The sequence below is a fragment of the Ictidomys tridecemlineatus genome, chromosome 3, assembly GCF_052094955.1.
Source record: "Ictidomys tridecemlineatus isolate mIctTri1 chromosome 3, mIctTri1.hap1, whole genome shotgun sequence".
Classification (NCBI taxonomy): Eukaryota; Metazoa; Chordata; class Mammalia; order Rodentia; family Sciuridae; genus Ictidomys; species Ictidomys tridecemlineatus.
In genome coordinates this window covers 48053573-48067817 of record NC_135479.1, presented here as the reverse complement: position 1 = coordinate 48067817, position 14245 = coordinate 48053573, and the positions used below count along the sequence as shown (strand labels likewise).

The window sequence follows — 14245 nt, the reverse complement described above, 5'->3', positions numbered from 1 at the left end:
CCAGGTGCAGGAACAGCTGCTGCTGCAGCAGGGGTAGTGCACCTGCCACCCTTGGTGGCACAGAGACCTGAACTGGAAAAAGTTATTCTGAGTACCAGAGGAGGTTGGCTTAGGGTTAAGAAAATATGCCAAAATATGAGAGAGCTTTTTTTTTTTTCAATTTAAAAATGGGAAAGAGGGCTGGGGTTGTAGCTCAGTCGTGGAGTGCTCTCCTAGTGTGTATGGGGCCCTGGCTTCAATCCTCAGCACCACATATAAATAAAATAAAGGTATTTTGTCCATCTACAACTTAAAAAATATACATTAAAAAAATGGGAAAGTTTTACCATTTATTTTATTTGTTTATTTATTTGTTCTTTTTAGTTGACATGACAGTAGAATGTGCTTTGACATATCATACCTGGAGTATAACTTCCTATTCTTATGGTTGTACATGATGTGGAGTTACACTGGTTGTGTATTCTTATATGAACATAGGAAAGTTATGTCTGATTCACTCTACTGTCTTTCCCATTCTCATCCTCCCACTTTCCCCCATATGAGAAAGCATTTGAACTCTGAATCTTAGAGATGTTTTAGAGTATTTTTGTTACTTAAACAATAGAACCATACTGCAGAAAATTTCAAAAATATAAAGGGAAGAAAAACTCCAGATTTCACTTTCAAACACAGCTACCATTAGCATTTTGTATATTTCCTTCTAATTTTTTTCCTACATATCTGTAGTAGAAATGTAAATTTAAATTGCACAATTCATATACTATTCAAATAAATTGAGGTCATATGACAGGCATTTTTCTCAGTTTCTATGCAGTTTTCATAGCTACAATTTTGGGCTTGACTTTGACATACTGGGGATTGAACCCAGGGCCTCATACATGCTAGGCAAGATCTTTACCTCTGAGCTACATTCCCAGCCCTATAATCACTGTTTTTGATGGCTATATATGATACAGGAAGGTGCTTTGCAGTTTTTTGTTTGGTTTGGTTTGGTTTTTGCCCTTAATTCTTCACTGACTGTACTTTGAATAGAACGTTTTACATATTTTATACTCTTCCTAAAGATGAATTACTAGGTCAAAGAATATGAACATTTTTATAGCTCTTTACAGTTTATCAGAACAAGTTTTGAAAGATAATATCAGTTTACACTGTTATGGAAAAGTTAATAAACTTCAGAACCTCCATGGTTGTTATTAGCATTTCTTCGATTTCAAGTGCAATTGAACACTTTTTCATGTATCTGTGCTAATTTTACATGTTTTATGTGAATTATAATGTCTTAAAAAGTTAAGTAAAATATTTTCTCCCTTTACATGGTTAAAGAACTGTGTTGTCTTCTCACCCACTGAATATTACCTTTCTGCCCTACCTGATTTCCTCTCCATGTAGATTCTGTCCATCATGCTATATTCCTCAAAAAAGGAGATCAGCACTCTGGCTGAACATGGAGAACTTGAACTGGATGAGCGAGGGGACCAAGAGGAAGAGGTGGAACGACCAGTCAGTAGTCCTGGAGACCCAGATCAGAAAAAGCTAGACCCTCTGGAAGGCCTGGATGAGCCCACCAGAATATGTTTCTTGGTATGTTCTTGGGTTATTGTGCAGATGGAGCATGGCTTTGGAGGTGTGGGGTTTTTTTGGTACAGGCTAAGCTTTAGCCTAAACATGAAATGCTTCAGTCTCATGTCCTGAGAATTCACTTGTTAAAGACTCAGTCTACATGTTATGCAGAATTGATCCAGAAAAATGGAAAAGTGCCAAAGAAATAGTTTTAAATGTTTTTAGTCGTGGACCCAAAAGCTGTCAATCCTCTCTCCCATAAAATACATATTCAATTTTACATATGCTTATAAAATTTTGCATGTAATTTCCAGAATAAATAAAGCCCTAAGGCCTATCTATGAACTCCCAAATGAACTCTTTCCCCTTCTCAGAAATACTCTTACTTTCCCACATTAACTACTTTTGTTTGGAATGATGTGAAATGAGTGGAACTTGGACTTCAGAGAGTCTAACTATATAAGCAGAGAGTGCAGAATATATACCAGAAAAACAGTGTTTAAAAAAATCTCAAAAGAAAGTATAGTTGGGGCTGGAGTTGTGGCTCAGTGGTAGAGCACTTGCCTAGCATGTGTGAGGCACTGCATTCGATTATTAGCACAGCATATAAATAAATTAAAATAAAGGTCCATTGACAATTAAAAAATAAAAAAAATAAATAAAGTATAGTGCTTAGGTTTGTGTGCTGGTTGTCAAACCTGAGTATGGGACAGCTACAGAGAAGCTGGCAGGGAATGACGAATATTAACTATTAGAATTATGTGTTTTGTTGTCATCATCTTTTCTTTGAATTTACAATAGTAATGTAAATTTTATAGTTCATGTTTTAATGCTTTATAATTTTATGTGCTTTTTAAAATTATCTATATAATATTCTTCAATCATAACCTGTAGTAACTTTTGAGATATGGTTTTTATCCCTTCTAATTTCAGATTCTCACTAACGTGTTGAAACACTGCTCATCGCTTCTCTTTTGCTTCCTCCTATGCCTTTAGATGGCTCATGATGCCCTCAATGCCCCTCTGCACATTCTCCGGGCCATATTTGAGCTGCAGATGAAAAAGACCGATTCTTTCTTCCTGGAAGTTCAGAAGAGGTAAGGGACATTTAATTGCACCACAGTGTGCCAAGTGAGACAGCAAGTGAGGGTAGGAAGATGAGCCAGCTGCTAGTGGGATCCAGAAAGAAGCCCTACCAGGCCAGGCTCAGGAAGGATGCTGGGTTGTAGTTCTTTTTGGAGTCACATGAAAGGTAACTGTGCTGCACAGCATGGATCACCAAGAAGTATGTGGTTGGCTTTCTTGGAAAAGGATACCTATGCAGTCTGCCTCTTAGAGCAAACCCGTTTTATGGATGCAGTCACTGGGCTGTCTCTCATGTGACCCCAATGAGCAGACAGTACAGAGGAGGCATTTTTGCTCAAAAGGGGTTTTTTGGTTTTGGATTTGGTTTTTCACCATTATAAATTATTTTCCTGGCTTTGTCTCAATAGTGATTATGTAATTAATAATATTCCTTTCTCTTGGCCAAGAGGTTCAGAGGTTGTTCATGGGCTTAGCTCATCAGTTTGTTTAGAACTTCATGTATCTGCAATCTGATCTCCTCCTCTATCTCCAGATCCTAATTTTAACTTCTTGAGTGTGTGTGTGTGTGTGTGTGTGTGTGTGTGTGTGTGTGTGTGTGCATGTACACACATGCACGTGCATACATATGTGGTCCTAAAAATTAATCCCAGGGCCTCACTCATGCTAGGCAAGCACTCTACCACTGGGCTGCACCCCCACCCCTAGTATTCTAGTTTATCATAAATTCTAATTTAATTTTTTATTCATGTTTCTATTCTATCATATATCTCTTTTTTATATATTGCCTTAAGTCCTTTGTGAGATGAAGCAGAGGCTGTGAGACGATGACTGTCAAGGATAGTTGAAGCTGCTATAACTTAAAAAGCAGGAATATTACAGATCAAGACAAATAGAATTTTTATTTCATGTAACAGTCCAGGGTTGGTGACAGTTCTGCCCCATAAAGTAATCTAGTGATCCCAAAGGTGTTATCCTCATGTGTGTAATCAAAGCTAGCTCATTCTCACCATCTCTGGGTCCATTTCAGAGGAAAGTTAAGAGGGAGAGAGAGGAGCACATCTTTAGTCCAATTGTTTGAGGGTAGTCTCTGGATGGGGCACAATACCTCACTCTCCTCCAGTTGGCAAGAATCTAGTTGCATGTACATCAAGCTGCTGAAGCTGGACACCGTGTCTCTAGCCGGGTGACTGGGTCTCCTGCTAGAATTCCAGGGAACCTTGTTTCTAAAAGAGAAACAGAATAGATCCTGAAGAACAGTTTTTATTCTCTACACACATGAATGAATAAATGCTGTGACTCCAATATATAGAATATAGAGAGTAATACTGTAATTGCATATTACCGGAAAATAGTCCTGATAACATTCTGACAAATTTGATTACAAAGTGAAACGCCTGTCTTTGTACATTTGATGTACCCAACTTTATGTATTTTTCCCTTAAGGTTTGATGGAGATGAGCTCACCACAGATGAAAGGATACGGTCTCTGGCTCAGAGGTGGCAGCCCAGTAGAAGTTTGAGACTGGAAGAGCAGAGCGCCAAAGCTATGGATACAGACATGATTATCTTGCCATGCTTGGTATGTCACTCACCTTGGGAACAAAGTGTCTGCACCCCCCTCCCCACTGTGAAAAGGCCAGACCTTTGTAACAGTGGTCTTGGCTTTGTAGTCCTGGCCTGCACGCTGCAACCAAGCCACTGCTGAATCAAACCCTGTGACCCAGAAGCTGATCTCCAGCACGGAGAGCGAGCTACAGCAGAGCTACGCCAAGCAGCGCCGTAGCAAGAGTGCTGCCCTCCTGCACAAGGAGCTGAACTGCAAGAGCAAGAGGGCTGTCCGGGACTACCTCTTCCGAGTGAATGAAGCCACAGCTGTCCTCTATGCCCGCCATGTGCTTGCCTCCCTGCTAGCCGAGTGGCCCGGGCATGTGCCAGTGAGCGAGGACATCCTGGAGCTAAGTGGTCCTGCACACATGACCTATATTTTGGATATGTTCATGCAGCTGGAGGAAAAACACCAGTGGGAGAAGGTAGTTAAACATATTAAGCTTATGCACTCATCCTCCAGGCTCTGCCCTTTCCTCCCTATCTCAGTGGCCCCTGTCTCAGTTTGATTAGGCTTCTGGAGTTAGTTCCCGACACATATGAAGCAGCAAAGGTAGAGTCACTGTTGATTCTCCCATAGATTGACTTGGAGCAGAGTTTACAATCTAGCACAGACTTGATGCTCAGAGAATATTGGCAATAGTGGTCCCATGAAACCTGCCTGGGTTCTGCCTCTGTTGTTTACACCTACAATCATACAACTCTCCTAGGTAGTCTTTGTTTTTTCTTGTCCCGGAGTCTCACATAATACAAAGTCTAGAAGACAGGGTTAGTGAGGACTCTCTGGTATCCTGTTTCCATGATACAGGAAGACAGAGGTTTTTGTCTTCTGTTTTAAAGCATCATTTCTAGAATGTCAACTCAGGTCAGATGCTCTGTTCATACCTGTGTTACATCATGACCCCAGATATCGTAGGTAGAGATCAAGCCAGAGCGGCTTTGCCAAGACTCCTGGCCTCTGGGTAGCAGAGCTGGAGTCTCACCAGGGTCTCTGCCATTCTCTGAAGTCCAATTCTCTAATCACTTTCAAGCTGAAGGCCATTTTCTGTTGTTTTTAAACTAAGTCTTCAATTTGTTTTTTAAAGTAATGCTGAGTGAGAAGCCTCTCTTCCACTTCGTACTACCTAGAAGCAGAGGACCCAACATAGCAGAAGACACCCTGGCCTAGAACTCAACAGCCCTGGCTACTTCTTTCAGCTGAATCAGAAAGTTTTGTCACCATCTTTCCATTTCAAGTGCAGAAATCTCAAGTCACATTTAGTACTTTTCCATTCTATCCCCCTGGCCTACATGCACGTGGTGTCTTCTAACCCTTAGTTCATCCATCTAAGAATACCACCAGTTTCTAAGTCTCTTCTAGGTCATCTGCCAGTGACACAGCCCTGGAGATGCTTGCAGTTCTCTAGTTATATTTATTTTCTGGATACAAGGGAACTATTATGCCTCTAGTAGTCCTTCTCTTGGACATGTCCTTCCTCCATTCATATCCTATGGAGCTCCTCACTCTATACTTCATCCTGGCCATTAATCACTGTGTGCTGGAATTACTTAACCAGAGGTTCCTCTACCTGCTCAGCTAGTATCTCTTTGGGGGCCAGGATCATCTCTGATTGGTTTTATTAGTTCTTTCAGACTTCTTAGAAGTAGCATTATTCTGAAAAGACTTCAGTATTTTGATTTACAGCAGAGACCTGGTTGAATTAAAAGTGGCCAATGGGTTGGTTTTTGCGGGGAAAGGGTGGCAGAGACTTGTTTTGGATCCAGGATGATGCTAAAACCTTTGAGTGGACCTTGGGCCAAGGTAGGCTCTCCCTCCTTCCTCCTGAGGCCCTTGGCAGGTCCTGCCCTTAGTTGCCTTGTGTCCCACCAGATCCTACAGAAGGTGCTGCAGGGCTGCCGAGAGAACATGCTGGGGACCATGGCCCTGGCTGCCTGCCAGTTCATGGAGGAGCCAGGAATGGAGGTGCAAGTGAGGGAATCGAAACACCCCTATAACAACAACACCAGCTTTGAGGTATGGCCTAAGCAGTTCCCTCACGTCCTCCCTTAGTAGCTCTTTCCTTCATAGCCCTAACAAAGAAAGTGCTTCCTTCTGCACCCTGCTGTCTCTTCTCTGAAGCTAAGTCTCCCTTCTCCTCACCTTCCTTGTCTTAGTAGGGGGAAAATGGCTCCCTGGCTCCAGGAGGGAGTTTACTTTTTCCCACACAAGCTCCTCAGAGTAAATCCTTGGCTTCTGGTGGCAGTGAGTGTGTGGCTCTAGTTTAGCCTTGCTCTTCGACTGTCTCCTGGAGACCTGGCCACACCTTAGTGACTCCAGCCCCATTTTTAATTACCAGAACCAAAAAGCGTCATCTTTTCCACCCTTAATTTGTATCTAAACAGAGAGAGAGGAATTTGGATGAACCAGGGGTGGGGCAGCCTCAATTATTCTCAACAATAGCACGTGCCATTTTTCAGCCCTTTAGAAATGCTGGAGTTGGCAAGACCTAAGCTTCTGAGTGGAAAGCACCCTACAGCAACAGGGTGGGTGCCGAAAGCTGGTTTAAAACTCACCTGCTGCTCAGCTGAGATGTTGTTTTGCAGTAGTCCACCTCACCCTCTCCGTCCAAGCTTCTTCTTTATTGGGCTCCATTCCCACTCCCCAGACCTCACAGAATCTCTGATCAGCCACCAAGTCATGCCCCAAAGAGTATCATACTGTCTTCCCTGTCTCCCCCTAACTGTCTTCTCCTTCTGTGGGGTTCCTGCTGCTGCTCCTTCCTGACTCCCCACCTCTGGTCTGGCCCCAGCCCAGCCTGTCTCTAAGCGGTTGTAGAGTGACCCTTCCTTAGTCAAGACCAAGGCTTTCTCCTTTCTAAGGCACGCCCTGCTGTCCAAAGAGAGCCTGAAGACGCCAGACCTTTCCAGTGCTGCTCCTTTCCTGAAGACTCCCCAGTGTGTTCATGTGCCCCTTTCTCCTGATAAGTTTCTTCTTTGTCTTTGTTTTTCACAACAATCTGACCACCCCTACACTGGATCCTTTTCTGCTTGTCCTGCTGTGCCCTACCCTGCACCACACAGTGGTCTTTGTGTTCTCCATGTCCCAGCTGGACTGAGAGCCCCTGGAGGGCAGGACTCTGACTTACTCATTCTCATACCCCCAGTTGCAGTGACAGTCACAGTGGTACCCAGTGGTCAGTAGTGATGGAAGCATTCTTTGTCACTCCTCCCTAGGATAAAGTTCACATTCCTGGTGCAATCTACCTCTCAATCAAATTTGACCCTCAGTGCAACACAGAGGAAGGCTGTGACGAATTAGCCATGTCTAGCAGCAGTGACTTTCAGCAGGATCGACATAATTTCAGCGGGTCTCAACAGAAATGGAAAGATTTTGAGCTTCCAGGTAGTAAAAAAATACTTTTCACATGAAGGCTTTAAATGTAATACTGAGAAGGGAAATTATTGGAGGATTTCAAATTGAACTTAATACATTCATTCGAAACACCTCAGTTTCCATTCCCTGTTGCTCCTGTTTCCTGATGTATCTTTGATTCTTTGTGACCCAGGAGATACTCTGTACTACCGATTTACCTCTGACATGAGCAACACTGAGTGGGGCTACAAATTCACCGTGACGGCTGGACACCTAGGACGATTCCAGACAGGTGTGTGCTCTACTCTTTCCGTTCATATGATTTGCTGGCCAGGACTTTCTGTAGCTGTTAGTGGCATCGTGAACTTAAAGCAAGTACTTTTCTCTAAGGCTTCCCAAAGGTATCTCACAAACTTCATGCCTGCCTTTCTTAGATATGATATGTTTAGCTAGTTGTAAACGTGAATGGTCAGATAAAAGAGCCATCTGTTGGGACCAAAATAAGACTCTGGTTCCCTTGGAATTGCCAAGACATTTTGTAAAAAAATGATAAACTGAGAATGTTGTTCCTGTTTTTCGTGTTATTTTTACAAAAAGCTTAGTTTCAGCTAAAATTTTAATGATCACAATTATTCTATCCTATTTATTAAAACCTGTGCAGTTTATAAAATATTATTTTTATAAACTGCTGTTTATAAAATGTATAATTCTTGATGTACTTAATTGTTAGAGTTGGTTTTTAAAATATTTGTGTTTTGGGGGATTGGCCAGGGTTCGAGATTTTGAAGCAGATGCTGTCAGAAGAAAGGGTCGTGCCTCATCTCCCATTGGGCAAAATTTGGGAATGGCTGGTGGGCGTTGCTTGTCGCCAAACTGGTCACCAGCGACTAAAAGCCATCCACTTACTTCTGAGGATTGTGCACTGTTGCACCCACAGGTAGGCTCCGAGTCATTTGTTGGCCATATGGATTGCAGATGTCTCCCACCACCCTATGGCTTGCTTTTTTCTCTATGTTGGTAGTGTCTTGATAAAAAGGCTTATGTAATTTTAATGTCTTCCATTTCATCTGTCATTTCCGTTAGTGCTTTGTGTATCCTGTTTAAATAATTTTTGCCATACTTAAAGGTCATGAAGGTATCTCATATGTTACCTTCTAGAAGCTTGTTTTTCCTTGCATACTTTGCTCTATAGTCCACCATACAGGTCTCCACTTGTTCTTCAGAGACCACTTTTTCCCTCAACCGCTTGCAGCACTACCCTTGTCCATACATGCATATGTCTGTTTCTGTTCACTCTTGTTTCTTTGGTCTTTTGGCTATCCATCTGCCAGTATCACACTGTTTAGATTATAGCTTTATAATAGAGATAACAGAGTTACATATCTAAGAGTATAAATCCTTTTCTTAGTTCATCTTCATGATTATTTTGAGTTTTTTGGTAGCAGGGATTGAACCCAGGGGGAGTTAACCACTTAGCCACATCCCCCGCCTTTTTCTTTTTTTTTTTTTTTTTTTTGAGACAAGGCTTTGCTAAATTTCTGAGGCTGACTTTGAACTTGTGATTCTCCTACCTCAGCCTCCTGAGCCACTGGGATTACAGGTGTGTGCCACCATGCCCAACTGTCTTGGATATTTTTTTTAATATTTATTTTTTTAGTTGTAGTTGGACACGATACCTTTATTTTATTTATATGTGGTGCTGAGGATTGAACCCAGGGCCCCGCACGTACTAGACAAGCACTCTACTGCTAAGCCACAACCCCAGCCCCTATCTTAGGTATTTTTAACCTTGTGCACTTCATTTTTCAATCAGTTTGTTAATTTCTTCATGTGCTTCCATACCTGCATATACATACACACACACACACACACACAAGCACGCACGTACATTTTCACACATGCATACCTATCTCACCTAAGGAATTTTTTTTTTTTTTTTTTTTTTTTTTTTGCAGTACTAAGATTGAACTCAGAGCTTTCACATGCGAGGCAAGCACTCTATCATTGAGCTATACCTCAAAGCACCCTAATAAGATATTGATGGACTCTATAGATCAATTTGAGGAGAATCAAGTCCTCTAATCCACAACCATTATATCTTCCGCCATATTTAGTTCTTCATAATATATCATAGTTTTCTTTTTTAATATTTATTTTTTAGTTGGACACAATATCTTTATTTATTTATTTTTATGTAGTGCTGAGGATCAAACCCAGGACCTCACATGTACTAGGCGAGTGCTCTACCGCTGAGCCACAACTCCAGCCCCTCATAGTTTTCTATGTAGACAACTTGCACAACATTTTTTAAATTTATTTCTAGGTTTAATGTTTTTGATGCTATTATAATTAATAATTTAAACTTATTTTTGTTTTTGCTGAAACATGCCTATCTCAGCAAAAGACTAAACAAATTGATATATATTTATATATTGCCCTAATATCTAGTAACCTTGATAAATTTTTTGTTTGTTCTTTTTTTGTGGTACTGGAGATTGAACTGAGGGGCACTCCACCACTGAGCTACTTTCCCAGCCCTTTTTGGTTTTTATTTTGAGACAGGATCTTGTTAAGTTGTCCAGACTGTCCTCAGCCTCCCAAGTAACTGGGATTACAGGTGTGTGCCACCATACCTAGTTAAATTTTTTTATTCTAAGAGTGAGTGTACATGTAGATAAAACATTGCTCAATCATGTTGTGTACATTTTATATTTAATTCTTAGCAACAGTTTTTTGCCTTTTACACTAGCTGGTACCTCCAATATAATGTTGAATAGAAGTAGGAATTGCAGGCATTATTTGCCTTATTCTTCCTCTCACAAGAAAGGTGATGGACCCCCATCTGTTAGGAATTCCATTTTCCTGCATCTTTCTGTCATTTTTAAGGCATATAGACATATAGAATGCTAGCCAAAATAGGCTGATGATATTTGGAATAAAAGGTTGTCTTCTGTTGTCATATAGAGTTGCTGTTTCAAAAAAACTTTATTCCCACTGAGGTTGTAGTCCAGTGATAGAGTGTTTGCCTCGCATGCATGAGGCACTGGGTTCAATCCTTAGCACCACATGAAAGTAAATAAAAATAAAGATATTGTATTCATCTACAGCTAAACAAAATTAGAAAAAAAAAAACTTTATTCACTGGACAGGGTGACACATACCTGTAACGTTACTCAGGAGACTGAGGCAAGAGGATTACAAGTTTGAAACCAGCCTCAGCAACTTAGTGAGACTCTAAGCAATTTAGTGAGACCCTGTCTCAAAATAAAATTTTAAAAGGCTGGGGATGTAGTTCAGTGGCAGAGCATTTACATAGCATGCATAAGGCCCTGGGTTCAGTTCCCACTATCACCAATAAATAAATAAAGGCTCTCCAATTCAGGTAAGAGAAATGACAGCTCATGAAGTCAGCCATAGGGTGGTGTTGCTGTTACCTCCATGTCTTCATATGCAGGCATCAAAGTTCTCTTAGCCCCATGTGGACTTCCAATGAGAGCTATCTGGGTGAATATATCTGTAGTCTGCAGTCTGGCAGAACTGTAGTTTGCAGGTCTTTGCCAATTTTCTTCCAGTGGAGACACTCCTGCACTCCTCGAGGGAGCTCCCAAGATACCTTGCCACCCTTGGCTGTTTGCTCCTTAGAAAGTTAGAGATATGCTGGCCTGTGAGCTTGGCCTAGAGGCCAAACCAGAGAGGTACCCCTAGGGGAGGGAGGCCAGATTAGTTGGGTGCCTTTATCTCACATTCCTAATGCTTTCCTAAAAATTAGCTGGAAAGTGTCTCTATAAAGTCTGAGATGTGACTCAGAGGAAAAACAATTATCTAACATGCTTGAGGCCCTGGGTTCAATCCTCGTGCTGTAACAACAACAAAAAAAAGGAAAAGACACTGTCTGTATAAATCAAATTAAATTGCATTTTCCTGTTTGCTTATTCCTCTGAGGGAAAACTGTTGACTTAAGATACCACTTAAGTGGACAGAATTCTTTTTCAAGTCATAAGAGAAAAGGCAAAATCATTACGTGTGTGTGTGTGTGTGTGTGTGTGTGTGTGAGAGAGAGAGAGAGAGAGAGAGAGAGAGAGAGAGAGAGATCATATAGTAAGCCCCAGAATATTACTAATTTTCTGCTTTTCCTTCTCTGAAGAATGCTGAGCTAGAATCACAGCACACCCACCACTGAAACACAGGCCCTGGATTCTGTTCTCCCCAGGGGTCTGAAAAGGACTCTGCTTTTCTTAGGCGCTCTCTGGTTGAGCAACCTTGCAAGCAAATTTTCTGTGTTTTACAAGCCTAGCATCAAAATAATGGTTGCTGTCATGATATTTTAAGTAGTTCTGTTTTTCAGTTTTAAATTATCTTTTGTGTGTGTGGTGTTACATCTTGCTTTCTTTCACTTAACATTTGTCTTCAGATTTTCCCACTGTCATTGGAAAGTCTTCCCTACAGTCATTTTTAAAGATGCACACACACACACACAAAAAAAATCAATAATAAGAGAGCTCATGTATAATGGCATAATTTGGCGTGAACATACTTTATATACAGAATTACGAAAAATTGTGCTATGAATGGATAATTATGAATGTAATGCATTCCACTATTGTCATGTATGTAAGAAATTTTAAAAACAAACAAACAAAAAAAGATGCACAATATAATTCTAGTCAACATACTTCAGGCTCTCCTGTTGCCTTGGGGTCGGTTTTAAGTTCTTTGCTTTTCCCTCTTTGCTGTTGGTGGCAGCTATTTTGGAGGGAGTGTGGGTGGGACTGATTTATGATAGCTGAACCAGGAGTGGGAGAAAGGGTCTGAGCCGCAGTTGCCACCAACTGTCCACCGTGGTTTGCCTGGTCTTCTGTTATCCAACCCTGTTTTGGACTCCCCCTGCAGTGATCTCTGTGACCTTGCACTGTTGAAGCCACTGTGGCAACTCTTTACCCACATGGAGTACGGCCTGTTTGAGGACGTGACCCAACCTGGCATCCTCCTCCCCCTGCATCGTGCCCTCACTGAGCTCTTCTTTGTCACCGAGAACCGCGCCCAGGTGAGGGTCCTGCCCACCTCTAGCCCCAAGGCCTAGGCAGAGAGGTTGGTGCTCCATGTGTTTTTCCCCCTCTACTACTCAGGGCAGGACTCGGGCCATAGCTCAATTCTGGGCCACTGGCTGTCTGGCAGGCCTGTACAGGGAGGCCAGCTTGGGCCTCAGTCTGGGCCCTCTCCTCTCCCTAGCCCTGGGAAGCCCTTGAGTCAGCACTGGATTGCTTATTTTGTCTGGCCTAAAGCCAAAGGGGGAGGGAGGGGTACCACCTTGGACCAGCCCTTGACAACAAGAGAGTTTTGGAAAATCAAACGAATGGAGTGGGTTCCTCTTCCTCCTCTTCTCTCTTCCCCTGGGCACAATAGATTCATTGAATGTGCAAGATGAAAGGGCCTTTCAGACGCCTTTACCTCTCCCCCTCAGTCAGAAGAGACTGACCTGAGGAGGGGGATCCCTGCCTCAGGGCAGGACTAGCCCTGGAACCAGCCCCTGGCCTCTCCAATCAATTTCTTTCCATGGCTCTAGAGCAAGTGGGACTTCTGTTTCTTGGGTGGGCTTTCCCTTCATCTGGTCGTGCTGCCCTTGCTCACTGGCCATGCTTTCTCCACAGGAGCTTGGCTTGCTGCAGGAGTACCTGCTGGCCTTAACCACGGACGATCACCTTCTCCGCTGTGCAGCACAGGTACCTCCTTTCCCCTAGCAGAGCTGTCCCTGAGGCTGTGTCCCTGTGGTGGACATCATGATCCTACCATTGCCAGGGCAGACTGTGGTGCCCTAGGCAACAACTACTAACTTCCTGCAATTTACAGAGCTTGGTTCCAATTCAGTCCCTTCCCTCTGGTGCTCAGAGAGAGCAGGCGAGCCCCATTTATCAGTGTCACTTGTATTAAACTGTAGGGTCAGAAGACACTAGCAAGAATTTGTGTCTTTAAAACCAAAACAACTAGTGCCTTAAATTTAGTTTGGCTGATCCCTGAAGTTTCCACGCAGTCAGATTTCAGATATTTTTGGATGTAATTTGCTTCCCTCATAGGAAAACTCTTCTTCCGACAGCTGTTTAGACTCAGGACCCCCTCACACTTTTAAATTGTTGAGGATCCCAGAAAGTATGCATCATATACATTACTATATATTCTTAGAAATTAGATATTTAAATCTAGAAATTAAAATCAAAATTTAAACATTTATCAATTAATTTTTTAAATAATGGAAAACACATTTCATATTAATATGAGTGACTTGTTTTGTGAAAAACAACTCATATTTCAATACTCTGGTTTGTTTTCTTTGAGACAGATTCTTGGTTGGTCTCAAACTCCTGTGCTCAAAAGATCCTCCCACCTCAGCCTCCCAAATAGTCGAGACTCCACGTTAGGCTAACCATCATGCCCATCTTACAAAATAATTACTGAGAAGGATGGCAGTGTGTTCCATTTTTGCAGATCTCTTTAATGTCTGGCAGCTAGATTCTCTTCTGTATCTGCTCTCAGTCTGCCATATTTTCACAGTTTAGCTGCTGGAAAACGGCACTATGTGCTCACAAGACAGTGAAATGTGACCTTCATTATTACCCCAGAGGGGGCTCTGGGAATTCCCCAGCC

At 42.1% G+C, this 14245-nt stretch overlaps 1 protein-coding gene across 4 annotated transcripts in view; it reads left to right on the top strand.

Moving 5' to 3' along the window:
- Positions 1–14245, top strand: part of Zzef1 (zinc finger ZZ-type and EF-hand domain containing 1) — a 130147-nt gene that overhangs the window by 99825 nt on the left and 16077 nt on the right. For all 4 annotated transcript variants that reach the window (XR_013436277.1, XM_078042683.1, XM_021734577.3 and 1 more), the window contains 10 exons: positions 1393–1584; positions 2560–2660; positions 4093–4228; positions 4320–4679; positions 6125–6268; positions 7468–7636; positions 7800–7898; positions 8378–8543; positions 12497–12650; positions 13255–13326. Coding sequence is in view for 3 of the 4 variants with exons in the window: in XM_078042683.1 (XP_077898809.1) it covers positions 1393–1584; positions 2560–2660; positions 4093–4228; positions 4320–4679; positions 6125–6268; positions 7468–7636; positions 7800–7898; positions 8378–8543; positions 12497–12650; positions 13255–13326 (1593 nt within the window). In the remaining variant the exon portion in view is untranslated. The remainder of the gene's footprint in view (positions 1–1392; positions 1585–2559; positions 2661–4092; positions 4229–4319; positions 4680–6124; positions 6269–7467; positions 7637–7799; positions 7899–8377; positions 8544–12496; positions 12651–13254; positions 13327–14245) is intronic.